We start from the raw sequence: 22,461 nt of genomic DNA on the forward strand, positions 1-22,461 counted from the left end.
ACCAAAACCTCCTTTGATCACTGAATGTTCAAACATCAAGGTGATTGTTTCATAATTTTTAGGACAGAAAGCACTAGACAGTAGAGTCATAGGCAGCTGGAAGCAAAATAAGTGGTAAAATAAAATAGAGGTGTGAGGCATTAATAGAAATAATGTGAACTGAATCGCTGTGAAACAGAAACCAGATTTCAGTATTTCATCTGCTGTGGAGCCACTAGTAATAGCAATGTTACACATTGCCATCATGGACTGGTTTTTACTAGTTAACATGAGAAAAAGCATTTTTTGCTAACCATCAGAATTAAAAGAATTATAATGATGATAATGATAGGTGATAATTAGTAAAACAAATATATTTAAACAAATATGTTTAATCTGCAGACTGGCATAATTTCTTGACAATTATGCTATATAGGCTATTTAGCTGAAAATTCAAACATTATTAATGACGTTAGAAACTCTAACTGATTCAGTATTCTAGATGCAATCACTGGGATGCCTGTTGGACTATTAAAAAAAAAGATAATAAATTTCATAAAAATTTTACGTCGTCAGCAAACTGAAAGCATAGGAAATCTTCACAACTTGGAATATGGTTGATACTTGCACCAGTTCAAATCTATAACCAGTTCACATCTTTTCCAAGTATACTTGCAGTGGTAGTGCACTTACTATACTCTGTAGGTGTTTACATCTCAGAATTTTCTGATAATTTTTAGTCACTGGTAAGTTCACCATTCTCAGGCCACTGCTGCCACTTTTTTACTGGCAGGAAGCTCTGTGGGTGCCAGAACTGGGGGGTTCATTCCTCCCTGTGTCTACTGCCAGTCAAATTCCTGCCATCTCTTGTCTGCTGACACTGTTGTTCATGTGCTAGACACTGCTCTGGGAACTGATCTGGCTCAAGAAACACCTGACAAAGAAAAAGTTTTCTCCCCTCGATAATTTGTCCTAAGAGAAAGATCACCCATCATTACTCAGTGTTTTGCACACCAGTCACCCACGTTCAGAGATCCTAAATAGATTTGTTTCAGAGTGAAATGTGAGTTTCTGCTCTTGGAAAACAGAGATGGAGGAAAAGCTCTTCTACAAAATTAAGATGTCCCTTCTAGAGTATGTTTCAATACAATAGTATTCGTAAAGCTTTTGGGCATAAACATATCAAAATGATGATATAAAAAAAAACTTGATGAAATATGAGTCAGGGACCTGGATAACTTCTGTGTGGGAATGTGTCCACATAAGTCACATTTATACTCTGCTGGTAGATTTTACCTCTTTGAATGTGTTTTACCTGGTTGAAGCAACAGGAGATGAACAAAGGAAGGAATACTGGCTCTGCAAAATATCTCAAAGTAAATGCTTCCATCTTGAATATTCAAAAAGACCAAATCCTGGACTTGTCATAGCCACTCAGCCATCATTTTTGCATCTCAGAAAACACCGATGACATTTCAAATCAATACAAAGCCAAAAGATTCTGTTACAAAACCTCTTACACAGGATAAAACTTTTTTGTCTTAAAAAAAATTAGACTCAGGCAGAGCATGTTCAGTATTGAGCCTGTAGTGGAACAGAGCGACCAGGTGCCTCTGATCATCAAGAAGTGGGTGTGAGCCGCTATCAACCCCACCTGTGCCCAGTCAGGGCAGGGCCCCTATGGAGCATGTGCAAGACCATGGGGCCAATAAATAGTGAGGCTCACACCCACCAAGGCAGCTCATTCTAGAGCTAGCTGAGAGAGCGGCTGGTTGCTTCCATAGCAGCAGACCATCTTTGCTAGTTCCACACTGTAGGCTATAGACTCAGATCACATCCTACGAGTCTATATCACCATATCAACGCGTCGATCCCGGACAAGAGACTCCTTTCCGGCAACAGAGCCTGATAACCCTTCACACTCTTGAAGTCCTCAGGGAAAGTATGGTCCTGTAGTCTCTGAAACATCTGCTTGCTTCCTTTATTTGGGGTAAATTACTAGGGGAGCATATTATATATGTACTGGGAAAAGAATGTCTAGGTTTTATATTCCTTGTAAGAGGGAAGATAAGTCAAGGTTTTAGAATAATGGCAGGTTGTGTGCTAGGGAGGTGGATTATTTGGCACTGAGGTCAGTAGGGATGCGATTTTTGTAGGAAAGGGCCTTCAGAAACATGCAGATTTGCTGTTCTTTTAATACCAAGTTCTCCATGAAAGAACCCCCCTGGTTTTCTATAGCAGCCACAGGTTTCTGGGTGGCTTCTTTATTCAGCATTATACTCTGTTACTTGTAAACAATATATCCAAGCTAAGTTGCTCACTGCTCCTTGTTTCCCATTCTGCCTTGCCTTCATTTGCTTTGGAAGTTTGACCTTTGTATGTGTGCTGCACATTACACTCTCTTGAATATATGTTAGACTTCTTTTTTCAGTTAATCAACAAACTTTGGTTTCACACATGTGCACAGACATATTTCTGCACCTGAACTAAAAGAGCCAAAGGGCTCACTACATGTTTTAAAAGTTATTGAAGAGATGACAGTGCAGCAAAATAAGAAAAAAAGCATTTGGCCTTTAGTCAGTGATGTCAATATTTCTCAGTGACCTATCTCTAGAAGGGGGAGGATTAGTAGCAGAATGTTTTGGAGTGTGTATTCCTTTATTAGAACTACCTTTTCAATTTTATTTTAGTGTTTTGTAATGCAATAGAAGACCTCATTTTTTTCATGAGGTTTTCTATTGCTATTTTATTCTGTGCTGCCCATATCATCTTGCTATATGTTTTGTACCTCTAAATATTTATTATACTTATCTTTACAAAATACCTCTTTACAGCAGAAGGTCTAGGGTGCAAAAAAGTTATTTTCTTAGAAGAATGAATGTGCTGTTTTAAAGCAGGAAACTGCACCCTGGGTTCCTGGGTCCCACCTAATGTCCCTGGGATTTCCTTTCTCTCAACTGTTGACTTAAGACAAATGGTGTTACAGTAGCCAGGACACTTCTTATTGCCAAATGTCTATTCATTTATTCTTCTTTGTGTTTTTGGAATGAGGAAGTTTGTCTCTTTTTTTGTATTAAAATGCAGGCAGGAAAACTTGCCATACTTTTAATGTGTGACGAGGACTGTTCACAGTGTGATGGGTTGTGAGTTGCCCTATAAAACACTTTCCTCAGTCTTACATAATGTATACTTTGGAGGTCACTATTTTGTACTAGACACAAAATAGCCTCCATTCCTATGGAAACAGGCATTGTGATGTCACCTCATTTTTTCAGTGAGATTCAGAGGAACCTCTGGTGAATTATGAGCCCTACTATTGGAGCTGAAGCTGTAGAATATTGTAAGCATGCTGCTGCCTGACATGCTCATGTTTCCTATTTTAGACCTGACTGATCTTCAGATAACATATGGTGGTACAAGTAATTGGAAAATTGGCAGACCTGTCAAGAAAATATGCTAGATGGGACAAAAATATGATGCTGCAGCACATAAAGTGTCTCTGAAGTTAAATTTATTGTCTTTTATCAAATGGTGAAGTAAACGTATCTGGTCTCCAAAAACTGAAACATTTTTCATTGGCAGATGCTTTTCAAAAGTAATTTTTAGAACAAAGATGAAAGTTTTTGCATTCAGAAGTAATTTAGTGGAAACCTTTGGTCAAGAACAAAAGAAAGGTGTGTTATTTCTGTCTGTTGCAAATGTTTGAGTATTTTGTCATCTATGTATGGTTTAGTCATTTCTTTATGTAACCATCCAGTAAATTGGTCAGTGAAATATTTATTAATAAATAATTCCTATACCATAAATATAGTTGATAAGACTTTTTAACTTTCTTATCCTTTTTATTTCAACTGTTAAGCAAAATCAAATGCTTGAGTAAATGATGGATTTTTGCTTATTTTATGCTTATTGGTCAGGCAAAAGATGACAAAAGTCTGTACAGAATTCTATACATATGCATAAGTACAAAAAAGTGTACTTCAATAAGTTGATTAACATTTGGGTTTTCATTTTCTTTTGCAGGAAGATGAAAATGAAGCTGAGGCAGAAAATCCATCTCAGGAGCTGAATTTGGAACAGACAAAATCAAAAAAATAGGAAATTGCTGTCTTGTTTGAAATATTTGCAAGTTGTGTAACAGTGATTATAGTTTCTCATTGTAAAATTAACAAAAAAAGTTCTCAATAAAGTCATTGAAAATGAAATTCCTGCTGCACTGGAGAATTAATTAAGTAGCTCCTGGTGATATTCTTGATTGTATTAAAAACTGAATTATCAGAACTGAGACCATACCAATAAAATTCTAAAAGCTTTTTGAACACAGTATAGAAAACTGTTGGGTTATTCATCACTTACAGCATTTACTAAGCAAACAGGTCAATTTTTCTACAAAGCTATGTTATCCTTAAAGGACAGATATAACTTAGACATATTTTTCTGAGCAAAAGCTTTGATTTGCAAAAGTTAGATAAATATGTTCTACTAAATGAGCTCTGAAATGTCTTCTGATCAGTAATTAAAGTAAATGTTGCATAGGACTGGGTGGAGGCAAGGATTTTTTTGGTATGTACAGGATGTTTTTTGTAAGTAATTAGTTTTACGGGTTTGTAATTGGTTTCGTGTCTCATTATCGTTGTCTTCCATCTAAATCTTTTCCATCTTCACCTGATCATTTAATGAATGTCAAGCATTTCTCTTGATTAGGCCATCCTGCACAGGTCCAATTCCTTCATACTGATCTTTGCTTTCTAATAGAATAAAATAACTTTCTTTCTGTGTCATTAGAGCTTTAAATGTGAATAATAAAACCCCCTTCTTCCTGTACTCATTATTTTGATTTCCAATTTACCTCAACTTCTTAGCCTGTACAGGCCACCAAATGGGGAATTTAGTACAAGAAATTCAAATAGTTTCACAGGTTGCAATGAGGAAAACAGGAATCTTCCTGATTCTTCTTTAGGATGAGAGCAACACTTCATGAAGTCCCGTGAGTGAAGTTTATCTTGCTCTAGGAGGATTAAATCATCTTCAGTTGAAAAAAAATTCACTTCTTTTCCTACTCTTCCACATGTTTACTGTTACTCTGTATATTGAGTGTTAAATCAGATTGTAAATAGTATTCATCATCAGTTTAATCCTGTCTGTATAAATTTTACTTTCAGATGTTTTAAAAACAACATGCCTGTTCTTGAGCAGTGTCTTATATAAATTCTTTTCTGGTTCATGAGGTTCAAATGTGTGTAGCTCATGGACAAATTTCAATCACAACTGCACTACAGGAGTTTAATAACACCAGATCTCGTTTTAACGAATGCAGCTATCATGTCTGTTGACATATAAAATAAATTCAGCATTCTTCTGTTTGGTGCAGATCAGCACTGTAGCCATCTCAGAAAGGAAAAGGAATATTGTAGCGGGAGGAGCCATTCTTGCTCCTGAAGCTCGACGAGCTGCTGGTCTCTTCCAGGACTCCAGCCACCACACAGCGCTTCCAGGGTAGAAGTGTAGCAGGAAGAGCCTTTCTTGCTCCAGAGGCTCGACGAGCTGCTGGCCTCTCCATGCCTCACACCAGAGTGAGCTGAGGTGCCTTCTGTGGGTGTGTGTCCCACCTTTATTGGCCCCCTGGTCTTGCTCATGCCCAATAGGGGCCTGTCCTAATCAGGCACAGGTGGACTCACACCCACCCCTTTGGCAACTCAAAGCACCTGGTTGACAATGTCTCTCTACAGAATATTATTTTGACTTCACTGCAGTGGAAGAGACAGATTTAGGAATGACATAAGCACAGATTTACAACTCAGGACCGTGTGGACCATGCTCTGCACAGCAGTGTGTAGGATGACAGGGTAGACAAGAGCAAAGTGAATGTTTTTGGGTTTTTTTCAGGCTAACCCAGAAGGACAAAGTGAGTTCTCAGAGGCTGCTATTCATCAGGATCTGAAGAAGGGGCAGAGTTGCCATTGGAAAGGGCTGAAAGGCCTCTGAATTTTGAAGGACAGAACAGGTAACTTCTAAGAAAAGAGGAGAATGATGTTTCACATGGGGCTCACACAAAAGTGGGATAATAGCAGGGGGAGTTACTGGCTGGGATGGATTGTGACCCTATTAGTCTCTCTGCCCACCTCCATCCCCTGTGTTCTTGATGTTTAAGTTTATTCACCTAAAGTATCCTATCTGAAGCTGGAGTAGAGTGTCTAATTTGAAAAAAATAACCTATTTCTAATCTGTGGCAGTGGGTTTGTCCTTTTGCTGTGAGTCTAAGCTCTGTCACAGACTGAACAGGCGTATAAAATGAGAAAGGTGGTTATTTGTTGTTGAGGTCTTGTATGAAAACATTACTTGGCTCTCAAGCACCTGAGTGAGATATTGCAAGATACAGAGGCTTTCATTCAATGCATAATGCTAATGAGCTTAAAAGGAGTATTTCTCTATCCTAAAAAAATTTAATGTGGAAGTATAGTTGCATAAATCATATTACTGGTTAACCCCTTTTTCAGAAATCCATCATATGTCATCAGAAATCTACACTCAGGGTTGATAAATAGAAAACAGTCCCTTGGCTAAGTTATTTAATTCAAAATGCAAACACAGATACGCCATGTCTGAAAACTCAAGAATATATAAAAAATCATTTCAGCTGCACATTTTAAAGTAGATCAGATTCAAAGTAAAGGAAATAAAGTCACCCTTTTTGTATAGTCCTGCGCAGTTAAAAACCATTCTGTTTAGTAAAAATGTCTACATAAAAGGAGTAAATAAATAGGTCTCCCACAATTTTCTGGAAGGGATGTAGATTCATTTTGATTTAGCCACATTTGTCTCACTTCATCTCAAACCCAACTGATTATGATACAATGCTGATTTTTAGTATTTTTCAGTCAACATCTCTAAATTCATTTACAACATCTATTTTTTTTCTCAATGTCCAGAGGTTTTTAGGATACAACAGACTGGGTAAAGCAGATGACTGCAACATGAGGATTCTGAGTGTTACTTTTGATCAGAATCAAGCTGTAAACCTGATGGCATAGTATTGTATCTTTTATTAAAGATATGTCTACACTGTAGTTAAATAGAAGCCAGCTTGGATAATGAAAGCAGCCTCAAAACATATCTGAAAATGATGCCCAAAGGCTAACTTAGAGATGAGCAAAAGTTCAGACAACTTTAATTCAGCTGGTGACACCTATTTATATGGAGCAGTGTGTTCTTTGTACGTAAATATACACAGACTCTCAAAATATACACACTATATGTGCCCAAGGAGCCAGTCATGATCTCTTTATTTAATTCTCTCTCCCCAGATGCAGTTATTTAACATTAAAACTTACATGCTGTTCTGAAAGTCTAGATGGAGGGATCAATATGTATTCCACTCCATCCCTCTGCTGCATGACAGTGGTGGTGCTCCCCAGCTGGGAATTGCAGCTTTCTGATTTGCACCAGTGATAGCTATTCTAGGGTGGCTTTGGGGAGAATTAGGTTTTCTATGCTTGAGGAAAAACTGTCATTCTCCTCATATTAAAGCAAATTTACTGCTTTTTGTACAGTTTATGATGGATTGCTGTTGGGTTTTGTTCAGTCCTCCATGTTTGCTCTTTTCCTCGGTGGAACAGTGGGCTATTGAGAATTTTGTGGACTTCAAGACTGTGTTTTCTATTACAGACAATCACTTCACACTCAGAAAAGAGCAAATTTGTCTATTGCTATAATTTTTTTTCTTAGAAAATAATGTCTGACCTTTGTACCATTCCCTCACTTGAGGGTCAGCAATTTGAGGAGTGAAAGTTCTTGTCAACCATCCACCAAATAACATCTGATTGATTACAGTGTGGTTTATGTTGTATCATAGATATGTCATAGATGTATGTGCAATAATTTAATATTAGGTGAATTATACTACCTAATTGTTGACACACAAGGATTCTTACTCTAAATCCTACATTATCACTTAAAGATAGGGCTCCAAATTATTGGCATGAGTTAAAAAAGCAAAGCTTCTTTTGACACAGATGCTGTTAATCTCCTGCTTGTAGCTTGAAGTAGTTGAATCTAAAATGTTGCCCAATCATAAGGATTATGCACAGAAGGAAACGTCTTAGTGTTTTAATTCTGATATTTCTGTAAGTTCTTATTGGTTAAATGAGGATCTGCAGTATTTTGGTATTTTGGAATTAATGGAAGGTATTGCTACACTGGACATTTGGTGCTCATTTATGGTTTGGGGCCTGAGCAGCACTAGTCATAGTGCATTGAAAATTAAATGAAAATGGAATGCGACATGCAACAGCTAATCCTAACCCAATATTCATTTTCTGCTCATTAGAAAGCATGATTTTTATACCTTTAAATTAAGAAAATTATTTAAACATGACTGTTCTTTCTTTGGAGCTTCAATATTTGCACAGTCAGAATTTTTCAAGGGTAAAAACCATGCTGACAGAGAAGTGTATCACTTCAGTGCTTCTTTTTTATTGCAGTCCCACAAGCCATCTACCTTGTGGTCGGTTGCTCTGCATCATGCTACAGAAACTAACTCTCCCTGACATTGGGCTGGATGGGTTTTACTCTGTGAAAAGTGAAGGTTGAGTAGAAACTAAGTCTATTTCACATGACCTGAAGAAAGCAATTTTTACATAGCAATGAGTAAACGAGTTCTATCACCTATCTAAGGCTGTAGTGCAAAATCATAGCAGGTAATAAATGTTTCCCCACAGTGAATTCCATGTGGATTCTGCAACGATGTTATCTGGAGAAGGAAGTAAAATGCTGAAAGCAACAGCATGAAAATGCATGCAGCTATGGCATAATTCTGATTTGTTTTGGAGGAACTATTAATTTCCTTTTTACAAAGCCAAGTAAGAGCAACCCTTTAAAACTATTGAACCACGAAAGCCATTTCCTTAAGGGTTTTAAATTTGGGAGCAGACTCATGAAATTTATAGCTTTGATGAGATATTCTTTGCCTGCAGTCAGAATGAGAGCCAGATCATTGGTTTCCCAGCATGACACCTATGTATTCTTGTGTTCACTAGATATCATTAAGTTCATAATAACACAGCTATCATCACATTAATGTCTGAAAGGTTCAGTTTTGATGCTTGGTTTAAGTCTCTCATTTATACCTACAGCATTCTAAACAGCTGAATAAAAACAAAAGGTATGCCAAACCTATATTGTGCCATTGTTCTGCACTTTAACCAAAAATACAGTCATTTTATGCCTGAATGAATTTTTATAATTTTCTTTTTTGTTGCCAAGCCATGTTGTTTTGAAAGAGCTGCAATGATGAACTAGTAGCATACCATGAATACAGTAACAGATAATGAAACAGTGAGAGCATTTTTTTCTGGTTGAAGCAGTAAGGACAGTAATGAACATCATATACATGTTGATCTAGTAACTCTTAAGTTATAATATATTACTGAAAGTTTATGTACTATGCCATCTTATGGTGAGAGGGAAGTATATCAGAAAGGTGCTTGATAGCACATCATTGCCTGTATTATTTCAGAAAAAAACAGACAGTTTCTAGTATTCTAGCAAGGCACCAGCAACTAGAATTCTCACAAAGAAGGAATTATAGCTGGAAGCAATTAATGCCACTAGGCTGCTACATACTTCTGCTAGCTTCTATTGAAAAAATAGAATATATCGCTTTAAAGTATACAGTTGCCACCAGGTTTTACAATTAATATCTTGCCATTTGTACCAAATTAAATCTGCAGAGGGGGATACTAAGAGAAATCAGATTTCATACTACCATGTATCTGAACAAGGGGACAGAGTTGAGAGAAACCCTCATTATCACCACAGAAAGGAAAAGTTTGGAGAGCACCAGTAACTTGTCTAGTAACTTGTGTGTAAATTATTTACTGCTGAAAAGTCACCAGATCAGTGTCAGAGTTTGCATTTCTCTAGATGGGAGTTGATCTCTCTAGGAGGTCTGGGTAGAGACAGTCTGCAAGCGGGGCTGTGACATAAATTGAGTCAAAACCAGCCAATTTCAGTCATCCGAAGAGAAAAGAATACATGAAAAACCTAAATCTTCAATCATCAGTAAGTTGTGAAGGTTTTAGAGGCTATGTGAGTTAATACTCAGTAAGTGTTTAAAACCCCTGTGGAATAAGAAACACTAATTAGCTGCTGAGGACATTGGATTTAGAAAGCTAGAACATAACAGCACTGTTAGCCACAAGAAAGACTTGGGGACAGTTTTGTTTTAGTAGCTGAAATACAATTGCTTACTATTTCTTTTATGGATCATCATTTCATGCACCAATATGTGAGGTTTTCTTGACAATTCTAGACATTTTGGTTTTAACATCTACCTATGACATTTGTGTTATGAAATAACCATATATTTCTTAAATATTTTAATAATTAAATTTTTAGTGTCTTTATGTTTTCAGATATCAACCTATTTTTCAAACATTGAATCAGCTGCAGTGTCACAAGAGAAGTCTGAGATTCTGTGCAATGTTAGTCTGCAAAGCTGACTGGAGTATCAAGTAAAGGTAGTGTCTTACTAAAGTAGGAAAAATGCATAAAGATCTCATTCTTGGCCAATTTGTTGCTCTCTGGAATCAATTTAAATAGAAATTTATGACCAACAACTGTCCTTCTGCCCCATAGTCTGGGACTGTCCTTTTTTTCAAAGATTTTCTCTCATCTGGGTGTGCCGAAATGGCTGAAGTCATGCAGGCTCATTTGATTTAGGATCTCTTACCAGAAAAAATGGCAGTCCCAAGTGTTTTCTGAGAGGACACCAAGGCTGAATTAATTTCCCACCTTCTTACTGTCCAGTGCTTGTTAGCTGCAGAGAGCAGCAGACTTTTGCAGTAGGGCAAAACACATCTTTATTAGGACTTGGGAGAAGGCTGGAGAAACAACCCTCATGACAGTGAAAATAACTGCTTGGTTGGAATTATTAATTATAGGTAATTTTTCCCGTGTAATCAATCATCTTGTATTTTTGTTTGAGCAGTTAGTCTCAGGGAGAAGTTTTTAGATTATTTTAAAACTCAATATTTATTAAGCATGAATGAAGTGCCTAGTTGCTGATGTACGTGCAAGTTCATGGCCTATTCCCTTTACTGCTTTGTTTACAATGAATAAGATCTTTTTATTATGACTATTTCTCATTATTGTAGGCTTTTTTAATCATTGTCCTGGGTCCAGATTTTTTAGGAAGAGTAAAAAGGAATGAGAGTAAATCAGTGTCCATTCTATTCTGAGTTAAAACTTAAATGCACATAGTGAGGGTTTGACTCTAGCCTGTGGGTTTTTTCCTGATGTTATGGTTAGATTTCTTTGTTTGGTGGAAGTACCTTACAAAGCCTTAGAAATACCTGTCATATAAAACTTTTTGAACATGATCAGCTGGTTTTTTAACTTTAGAAGTCAAATAGAGTATTACGTTTATATACGGATATATACAAGTTCCTTGTATTTCTTACAGTTTTATTGATAAATGGGCTGTGTTTTTTCCATCCTTAGAAAAACCTGGTCTGATCTCAAGCTGGCCCTTTTGTGTACAGGAGCCTCAACCAAGAGACCTTCTGAGAAGCCTTCCCACCTGAACTGTCTGATTCCATGATAAATATTTCATATTCATATCCTTAGTAGTTTGCATGTGCAAATAGAAAGGGTAGAATATATGAAAGGGTAAAAAAAATGTACTTTGCTATACACTCCAAGTGTGTCTGGTTACCCTGTGGGAACTTGAGGGAAATGTCACTTTCCATTTTGTGGCAGAGCTTCACACTGCATCCAGTTTCCCAACTTTAAGCATCCAGACTTTGGATGCCCAGGTGAGCTCCTGGAGCTCAAACCAACACTGCCTCTAAAATAAGACTCAGTTCAGCTGTTTAGCCTCTTAAAATTAATAGCAAATTTTAGTACTTCCTTTTAGAGTATGTCAGGAATTCGGGCCTATTGATTTATTGCTCATTCCTTCAGAAACGTGGTAATGGAAATGGAACTGAAGTGTTGGTTTGGGAGCCTTTTTAAATTGTTTTCTTTTTTTGTCTCCTTCAGTTTCCAACAACTCAAGCATATGCAGAGTTAGGTGATGCTTGTGGAGCTCAAGCTGACACAGTAAATGTCACTAAGCTCTGGCAGTGACAAGGAGCTTCAGAAATTTCTTCCCATTCCTTTGTGTGTAAGTCCTGCACTCCTCACCACCAGTTCTGTATCTTTGGAAAGGGACTGACCTTTGGAGTTTATCACAAACCAAACAAGCTGAACTTGCAAGATGTGTGCATGGTATTTCTAAAAAATAATCTCATTCTCCTAGATATACCTTGAAAGGGATTTTTTGCTGATATTTTTCTTGTATTCCGTTTCGCTTCCACTAAGATAATTGCATCCCTTTATTTTATGCCTTACCATAGAGAAAATATCAGATAGATACCAAGAAAAAAAAAAAAAGCTAAAGGTAGAAAATAATGTTTTAAATCACTGTTTTAATCTGTCAAGTAGCATTGACTGTAGGTTTTCCTTTACCTATTCTTTTGTCAAAGAGATGGATGCAATCCTTTGCTCTGTAGAGGTCTGCCTGTCTCACCCTGCTGACAGAAAAGCTGTGCATACACTCTGTAGAAACTGCTGGCTACAGAGCTCTTTTAGTAGCTATCACTGTTCCATGATTCTGTAGAAGCTGCTGGTCAGTCTTTCATTACATCTTTTAGCCAAATGCTCTATTAGAAATACAGTCAGCCCAAAGTATCATCTGCAAGGTTACTGCTTTAGGGCAGTAGTCCACACATAGTCTCTTTTAAACGAAGCTGTGTTCAGTTTTGGTGATAATCCATTAAGGGGTTCATCCATGATGTATCTTAATAAAGGCTAAAGGTTCAGTATTTATGAAATTAAGGTTCAGTATTTATGAAAGAAAAGCAGTATGGCACGTGGTGGTGATTCTCCAGTGAAGCAGTAACCTCAGAAACTCCAATTCAGCAGAGACTTCTTGACACTGTTCCCTTGGGTCAGGTCAATTGAGACTAAAAATATTGCAAATGTCATCTATGGAGGGATGTTGAAGACTGAAATGACACTTATTTACAAGCCTTTGCTGTCTGGGTTATCTTTGAAGCACTATTGATTACTTCATGAGGAGGAGGCTGTATATTCTTTCCCTTCTGTCAAGGCAAGGTGAATTATGTGGGCACAGGTAATGAAAGCAGTGAATTTGGGGGAAAAGAGATCGATGGGTGAAGTAAAGTACATGACACTCTGATGTCAAGACAGGTACTGTGATAAAAAAGAGGAACAATCAAAGCCACCAGGAACTCATTGGAGTTAACCTATGCTCGTATGGCAAGCAGCACAGTCATTCATATAACAGATTATTATACAAGCTGTCTTGTTTTACCTTACTAAATTATTTTAAACCTATGTCTTGTGTAAAAGGAGCTGATTTGTGATGACATTGTGAGTACATCACAATGGGAGAAGGCTTCTAAGGAACTCTGGGTCATATGTCTTCTCCCAGGCTTTGCCATGCAAGCTCCTGCTTTATTACAACATACAGGGAAACTACATCATTGCATATCTGCAACTAGTCAAAAAGCCATGAATTGTCATAAATTCTTTATTCTATTTCAACATTTTATTCTTTATTCTATTTCAGCATTTTATTTAGGTAAGTACAGTGTTAGTGACACTGATGTGCTTGTGCTTCAGAACCCCAAATTTGTAAATCCTTTTCAGAGTTGGACTCTGAAGCAGAGACAAACCTTGCTTTCATTTCTGCTAAACTGGAAGTGGCTTGCAGTGCTGACAAGTGTCCACAAGGAATGAAAATGGAATAATGAATCCTTGCCTCTGATCCACCATACCATGTGGTGCATAGAAACACACACAAATATCTGTGGGTGTGCCTATTTGTTTGATTTTTACTTGAGTGTAAGCCACATGAAATATTATTTTGTTGTTAAACTATATTACAAAGTGTTTTAAATTAGAGTAGGAGTTGGGATTTTCATTTCCACTTCAAAAAAATATTCTTAGTTTATTAATGCAGTTGTCATCATGGGGAAATAGGAACTTGAAGAAAAGTCTTACCATTCTGCTTTTGTAGAGATGCTAATGTTGTCTTCTAATAGTGATAAAAACTAACATAGTTCATTACATCCTGTCCAATGAGTATTCTCATTAAAAATCTTTGAGAATACGGCCAAATTATATTTGTGCCATAAAATGAAGTTCTACTATGATAAAACTCTAATCAAATTACAATTATTTCCATTTGGCATAAAAAGAAATGTCAAATGGCTGCTGTTTATCAACTTAACTTTGCTGATTGAAGGAAATAGCTTGTATGTCCTTTCTAGGATATGCAAAGCACATTTATATTGCCAGATCAACTTTTTCAAGATTGTTGTAAGGTATAGTGTAATGGCTCTTATATGGCTGCAGAATGATTCTTCTGCACTTAAAGACCAGTGTTTTTATTTCTTTTCTTGTGTAAAACCTAATACAGTATAAAACCTGTTGGTTCAACTTACAGCAAAACAAGTGAATGAAAAACCTCACAACAATTAATTTTTCTATGTTGATTATACACACTAAACAAAGGGGTAAACCTAACTGAGGGCAGAATATACTAGTTTTCTGGGAAATTTACCTATTTTTATAATATTTCTCCATAGGTATTCTGTAGAATAATAGGACCAGTAAAATAAGAGATGACATCGAGTTTCTTGTCACATATTACAAGTGTCCAGTTTATTTAGAAGATTAATTCACACTGTGAAAGAAGAAAATGGGAGAACTTTTGCTTCCTTAGAACGCTGAGGAAACAGTGTATGCTTCTTAATGTGATTCTGATTTTTTTTAAAAGTTCTCATCTAACAAAGTACTTGAAGTTTCTATTTTGGCATGAGACTTTTCTTAATTGTGATAGTCACTACACAACAGAATTTTCATTCCCATGTGAGAGAATTCAGCAGAGACTTATTTTAATAGCATGAAGTAGTATAACAAAACATTTTCATTTCCATACAGCCACTATTTATCCCAACAGGAAAGCTCTGATTTCTGAATTCCCCATGGAACCAGCTCTTGTACTTGCTAATTACTGTGCTACTTTCCTGAAGCTTATGTTCACTAAGGCTTAAGTTTCTGGTAGAGAGCTTGACTGTAAAGGAAAGTTCAGAGGAAGGACAATTTCCATGAAAACTGGTAAATTATAGCCCACGTTCTCATAATGCCTGTCCTTTAAGTATGTACACATGTATTTGTAGTGAAATGAGGCAACCAGGTGCCACTAATTGCCAGGTAGTGAGCATGAGCTTGTGTCAAGCCCACCTGTGCCTAATTAGGGCGGGCCCCCACTGTGCATGAGCAGAACCAGGGGGCCAATAAAAGGGCTTATGCGCAGTGCTCATGTGCCTAATCAGGCACAGGTGGGCTTGACACAAGCTTATGCTCACTCCCTGGCAATTATTGGACCTGGTTGCCTCATTTCACTACATGTATTGTACACAGACTGCAATTGCACCTGGAATTGACATATTAAAATCATGGTAATGATGCCTTCTTACTTTCTTTACTTGGGTGTTTGTTTAATGGTGCAGCATGAAGAGCCACATTGGTGGCATATACAAAGTACATAGCCAGGTCTTGAATATTACATGATGAAAATACATGCTTGTATTTGAATGCATGCCAGGATTTTATTTTTTTTTTTTTTTGTATCAGTAACACATATCAAATCAAAACAAGTTTCCTGTAGGCAGAAATGTAAGTTGTGAAGGTGATTAATGATTAATTTCTGAAGGTTTTCACATGAGATCATGTGTTTAATAGATAGTTTAAATTATATGTATAATGAGGATATTACATTAAATTATATCATATTTGGGCTGTGATTGTGCTTTACACACCAAGTTCTTTTGTACTGGGTACTATAAAAATCACAGAATATTTTATTTTTTTTATTCACGTGGCGAGTATATCAGGATTATGTAAGGGAAAAGGAGACCAGACACATTAAAAATGCACTGCATATACAGATGAAGGATACTATCAAGTCCTGTTTCCAGAGTGGAGACACTTTAAGTCAACAAATCTAGAGTCAGACAAGTCATGGATAATTTACTTCATAGTTCAAATTACTACGATGGTAAATAGAAGAAGACTCTTTTTTCTTCCGTTTTACAAAGAGGAAAACAGGCTACTGGTTGCTGTTGCAGAATTGTTTAATTCTATGCAGAAAGCACTGGTAAATCAGTATATAAAATTCAGTATTTTCTTTCATATTCTGTCCATTATGTAAGGACTCTATTTATCAATACAGAAATACTGCATGCAAGTGGTGTTCAGCTAGAACTGCTGAAGAATACTATTGACATTGCAAGGAACTACAGCACCCAGTCACATTGGCTATTCATCTGTAATATGTAACCTTTAGGTATTAATATTGTCATATTTAGTAGATAACACAAACTGTTACTGCATTAGATCTCAGATTCATCCCTAAAACATTGTGTATGTTATCCTGTGTGTTTTTTACACACAAAGATGAGTGTTTCTTGTTTTTTTTCCTAAGAAGATTTTAAGTATTTTAACATAATCTATTCAGGCTTTCAATTTAAATGCAAATAACTTAGACACTGTGAAAGACACCTTCCCAGGAACAGTCTTAATACATTCTCTTTAAAGGCTTGCATTTTCATGCAGCAGGTTGATAACTATTTCATCACCAAAATAAAAATTTCCAAATTCTGCAAGTTGCTGGGTGTCACAAAGTCCTGTGAGTCTGGAAGTATTATCTTGTAGTCAGGCAAAACATTGATGAGAATAAATTTACTGACATGAGAGAGCTGCAGGGCTCAAGGTCCTCAATTTCTAATTGCTGGCAGGAACAGAGCAGAATGGATTTTACAGTATAGGTTGAGTAATGGGTGCTTCTACTTTCAGGTGGGTTAGGGTAAGTCTCTTAGAAATTTGGCAGCTAGCAATTTCTTCTGGGCTCCATACTGGAATTTACTACTGGATGTACCTTTGATATTCCTCACAGTAACCTCATGTAGTGTGACAGACTTTGCTGCCAGCCTGGGGCCACAGGCAGCAGCCCCTCTGCCCTGCTCCCTCTGCAACTCAGGTCCTGTATGGAGCACAGCTCTGGCCCAGAGTATTTCTGAAGCATTTACTGATTGAGTTGTATCCTGCCATGTTCCTGAATGCAGCAAACAATCCCATTACAAGGATTTGAAAAGCAGAGTATAGTTGCTGACACCATTAGTTCAAGTAATTCTGATGAGTTTCTTCTTGCATTCTTCAGGATTTTCCTTTTTGTTTTCTCCATGAATTGGAAGTGGCCAGTTGCAAACACTCTGTATTTTAGTTTTTGTATTTTATTTTTGCTTTCCTCCCACACAGTAGAATTATGTGTTCCCCATAATTTCATAGGGTTTCATCACCTAGTTTGGCCTGAAGCCTTGTTTACCTTTTAAAGTGAAATTTTGTAATTTGGGTTATTATATTTTCTGCTATAATGTAAATGAAGATTACCAGTGGAAAATCAGGGTATTTCTGTGGGCAGGCTACATCTGAGTAGTCAAATACCAGCTGCCAGGAGGTGACTCCTGGACTTTCTTTGAAAATGACGTGAGGAAACATTCCAGACCTGTATCAGTTTGATGAGGGGTTTTCTTCAGCTGTTGGAGCCTCAGAGCTTGAACTGTATTTGCTCTGCCCTTTCTGACTGATAATATGAGAAATGTGATAGCCTTTGTATATGTAATACTGCTACATTAACTAACAATATGTAATGTTTGAACTATTATGAGAATTGTCCTGGTAGGTAAAAAATTTATTTTATGTCCATTGTTTAATCTCGGCAATAAATTATTCCTTACAGAAAAATAAATAGAATTTTACTACTATTCCTCCTATTAATAGGACATTGCCATAGCCCCTTTGCATGTTTCACTGATCTTTAAATGACATGATATTAATGAGTTTAAGGGTTATTTTGAAGGAGAGGTTTTGTACGTGCTGCTTATCATTTGGTTAACAAGTAAGCATTTTCTGCTTTGAAGGCTGGTCTTACTGTACCTTTTTTCTTTCAGCTCTTTCACTACTAATGTGATCAAAAAGATGGTTAATGTGCAATTTCAGGAGCAGCTATAGAAATCTTTTTCAAGTAGTTTTCAGTCTTGGGCTCTGGTCATCTTGTATACAGACTACTGAATCGTGAAACTATTTTTTGATGTCTGGTGACCGCAGTAATCTTTCAGTGTAGTCTTATCAAATCTTTCCTCTGCTTCTGACATTGCACTGACCCATGGCAATTTTTTTTCTTATTCAGCCTTTGTAGTTTAGAATGGGTCTGCCTGGCACTGTTTAAACTTGCTTATGTCTTGGTTGTTCCTGTGTTTCAGACTGTCTTTGAAGAACTAATGCTTATGCATCAAATAGAGAAATGCTTTAATATATGCCTAAAATAGGCTGTGCTTTCATCCTTCATTATTTCCAGGACTCCCCCGAGTTTCCGAGTTTGGTCTTAATTTTCTTTATTCTTAGGAGCCGTCATTGGATAACATCTGATTCCCAATATGAAACACTGTACCATGTGCTGATGGTTATACATAGGTGTGGATTGGGTCCTTTTCTTCCCTTGGGGAGTTAGTTGTAAGACACTCACTCAGTTGTAAGACACTCAGATATTTAGAGGCATGCTGTTAAAATGATTTGTTTCACTTGGCATCTATTTTTATCCAGCTCCTGGGTATGATTGTAGGTACAGATAAATTAAATTCCTCCCCTCATATATACAACAAATTATTCTATTATTCTACAGACTGTCATCCCAGATGCTATGGGTGTTTAAGCATGTGGCTCATCTTACTTACATGAATTTAGCATATTGGATTTAATTTTAAAATTCAACGCTCAAAGTGGCTCCTGGCACCAGAGGACATGACTAGGGCCCAGAGGAAATGTATTTAGGTGATGTTTTGGAGTGCTTTACCAATTGTAGGCTCCAAGCCCTTGGGGGATTTAAATGCTAAGGTTAAATAGGCAGCTAGTTAACTTAATTGCATTTTAAAAAATTATATTAGTTTTTACAGGGCATTGATTTTGCACATCATCCGAATCGTCTGAGGAGTCCAATTTAACTGATCATTTGCACAGCCTCCCTAGGCTGAAGTCTTTTGAGATAACATACTTAGAGGTAAGGAGAGCTGTGTTCCTAAACAGCAGTGGCACAAAGAGGCGAGGGATTAGTGTGAGTGGCCCTGCCAAGATCATTTCAACAGTATGAAACCTGCTGATAAAAGCTGTGGAAAAAAACCTGAAGTCCCCAGTTCACAGAGGCCTGCTTGTCCAGATAGGCTTGAATGGCTGCCAGTGGGTGAATCAGATGTTGCTTGGGTTTGCACCAGAGGAGAAAATCTGTTCCAGCAATGCCTGAGCTTGAAAAGAGGGAATGAATCAATAGGAAGAGACTCCATAAACAATGTCCCTTTCATGTTACCAGGAAAACCAGTTTTATGCCAAATGATTCTGGGATCAGGCCATTTACCTTATTGGAAAGCAATAGCTCCCCTTTATCAGTCAGTACAGTACTCATTTTCATTCCCATCTTTGTATTAAAGAAAAGGATATGGTTTCTTTGAGAACAGGGTTGAATTGGGCTTCAATCTGTGAGGCCGTGCAACTGTTGATAAATAATTCTATTTGTTGACATTTAAATCACTGTTGTTTTCATGATAAGGTGAATTTAGATTTTCTTTTGAACCAGCTGAAATTTTATGGGTTACAGGTTCCATTCTATCCCTGTGGCACTGCCGGCACCATTTAGAAAAATGCCAAATTAAATGAGAGAAAAATAATCTCAATTTCATGATTGCAAGCTTTATTCCTCCCCCAGAAACACAGACATGCATGTGCACACACACACATGCACACATAGTGCTTCTCTAAATGGTGTTTTCAGTCACTTGAAGGGCTACAAATAGCTTGATTTTTTAAAAATGTCCACTGTGTGATTCAGTAATTTTTATATTCAACAGTGGATCTTAGCTGTGTTCCCACCTTTGGTCTAATAAGTTGTCTTCTCTTCTTGGGTTTGGTTTAGATGTTTTTCTTGACTCTTAACTCTAGTTACTAATTTTCTTCAAAACTTTTTAAAGTAATGAGCACTTTCTCTCAAGCTTTTTGGGAAAAAAAAATATAATGGATGCAGATGGAAAAGAAGGGCTTCAAATTAATTATTCAGCCAGTCAGTGAAAAGCCATTCCCAGGTTTTAGTTTCTGAAGGAACAGAATATTGCTGAATGACAAATATGTACATGATATTAACCAAGTATGCAAGGAGCCAGGTTGGCACCTAGTGGTTTCTGAACAAGGAGACATGGCACAGCAAGAATTTATAGGCTCATCGCAGTGCTATTTTATCTATTCCCATTGCCCATCTTTGTAAAGAAATGCATTGCTTTTGGTAGTCTATTTACTAATCAGGAAAATTGCTATAATGGCAGCAATGACTGGTATGTAGAAGAAAGAAAAGCTTAATTTAGATTTAGAATTAATTCTTTCAGATCTTTTGCAAAATAGTATTTTCTTTCTCAAAATGTGATCACTTTTGTGGTATCTTCATGTCCTGACACTCTTTTAATACTTGTACCTCTTCCATGCAACACTTCTCAAATGTTTCACAAGTGTTCCCTGTGCTACCTTTTCCCTGCATATTTTGTGTGTGTTGCTAATTTAAGCCATAAATATTTCAAAAGCTGTAAGTTGAAATCAATGATGACATATGTGCACTTTTCATAATATATGAAGACAGTGGTATGAAACGGCCATTTGAAAATTCTGAGAAATTAATCACCATAATATTTATTACAGAACTGTCTCCTTTATCAAGATAATTATTATTGGTATTGATATTACTATAGGCATCCTGTTATTGTAGCCTTGTGCATATTAAATGGGACTCTGTTTCATATGTGAAGGCAAAATTTCTACCGTGTTATTTGTCAAGCTTGTGAAATACTGAGATATATTTGGACATAGCTGCACAGAGATGTTCCTTTGTCCTCCTTATAATTTTTTTCATCCACAAGGCAGAAGAACCCTTTGGAGGTACTGAACCTGAAGTTTTGGAGGAACTGAAGTTTTGGAGGAACTTCTGCTGCCCTGGACATGAAGGGTGAGACTTAAGCCCAAAATCACTGAGCGCAATGACCACACTGCTTCTAGTCTGTAGGCACAAGTGTATATAGAATAGAAAGCATATGTTCCTTATGGCCTGCAGCCCTCAAGAGTCTGAAACATATGGGTGACAATACTGGAGGTAGTATCAAAACAGAGCCAGAGCAGTAATTGCACACTGTTCCTGGTTGCAGGCCTTTGGTGTCATGCTCATGACTCCAAATATCGCCATGAATAATTGAATCTCCCTTAGAGTTTTTTTTAGCTTCCCTCTGTCACACTATTTGAGGTGACTGAGTTTCGAACCTTGGGGTAAAAGGACATTTTAAAAATGCCTACTCCTTTATTCCCTCAGCTCTTCAGTCATCTGTTTGGTTTTGGTTTGGTTTGGTTTAAATCATGATAAAAGAAAGGTGCCACGGACTACACCAGAGTTTGAAATTGAATAACCAGAATTTGAAATTTCATGCTTCCAAATAGGTCTTATAGTTCTGATGTGATTTCACAGCTCAGATGCCCTTTGACCAGGCCTAAAGGGCAATGCTGAAACCAGTGGCTCTGTGTGCTCCATCTTTTACCACCTTGGTGCCCAATGCTGCGTGACTGTAGTAATTCTGATAGTAATGTGGATTTTATTGTTCTGTTAGGGGGGAGTGTAGAGAGACATTGTCAACCAGGTGCCTCGAGTTGCCAAAGAGTGGGTGTGAGTCCACCTGTGCCTGATTAGGACAGGCCCCTATTGGGCATGAGCAAGACCAGGGGGCCAATAAAGGTGGGACACACACCCACAGAAGGCAACTCAGCTCACTCTGGTGCGAGGCATGGAGAGGCCAGCAGCTCGTCGAGCCTCTGGAGCAAGAAAGGCTCTTCCCGCTACACTTCTACCCTGGAAGCGCTGTGTGGTGGCTGGAGTCCTGGAAGAGACCAGCAACTCGTCGAGCTTCAGGAGCAAGAATGGCTCCTCCCGCTACAGGGGAGGTGGAACCAGACTGATTTTCAGCTTTACAGGTTTCATCTCTATTCTCTCTGGTGTGCTCTTCCTTGCCAGTTGAGCAGGATGCGCAGTTCTGGTGATGCCCTGTCCTGTTGCCTACAGGTTATAGCTGAGAGACATTCATTCATTCTGGAGTGTCTCCAGAAATGTTGCCAAAAAAAAGGTCAAAAATAGTTGAAGTCTCAGGAGTACCAGGAAAGATTCTGAGTACCTAGAATTCAGACTTCGTAACTAGAAATATTTACGATTGTATTGAAAGAATTATGGTGGATATAAAACCTCACGCTTTTTGTAGGTCACTTTTGGAAGTTTACATAGGA

At 37.4% G+C, this 22,461-nt stretch overlaps 1 protein-coding gene across 2 annotated transcripts in view; it reads left to right on the forward strand.

Annotated features, from left to right (window-relative positions):
- Window positions 1–4,178, forward strand: part of PHF14 (PHD finger protein 14) — a 152,628-nt gene extending 148,450 nt beyond the window's left edge. The window contains exon 18 of one of the 2 annotated variants that reach the window (XM_030445688.1): window positions 4,003–4,178. In XM_030445688.1, the coding sequence (XP_030301548.1) occupies window positions 4,003–4,077 (75 nt within the window). In that variant the 3' untranslated portion in view covers window positions 4,078–4,178. The remainder of the gene's footprint in view (window positions 1–4,002) is intronic. The other variant, XM_030445687.1, reaches the window with a different exon arrangement.
- The last annotated feature ends 18,283 nt before the right edge of the window (window positions 4,179–22,461 follow it).

The sequence above is a fragment of the Calypte anna genome, chromosome 2 (assembly GCF_003957555.1).
Source record: "Calypte anna isolate BGI_N300 chromosome 2, bCalAnn1_v1.p, whole genome shotgun sequence".
Classification (NCBI taxonomy): domain Eukaryota; kingdom Metazoa; phylum Chordata; class Aves; order Apodiformes; family Trochilidae; genus Calypte; species Calypte anna.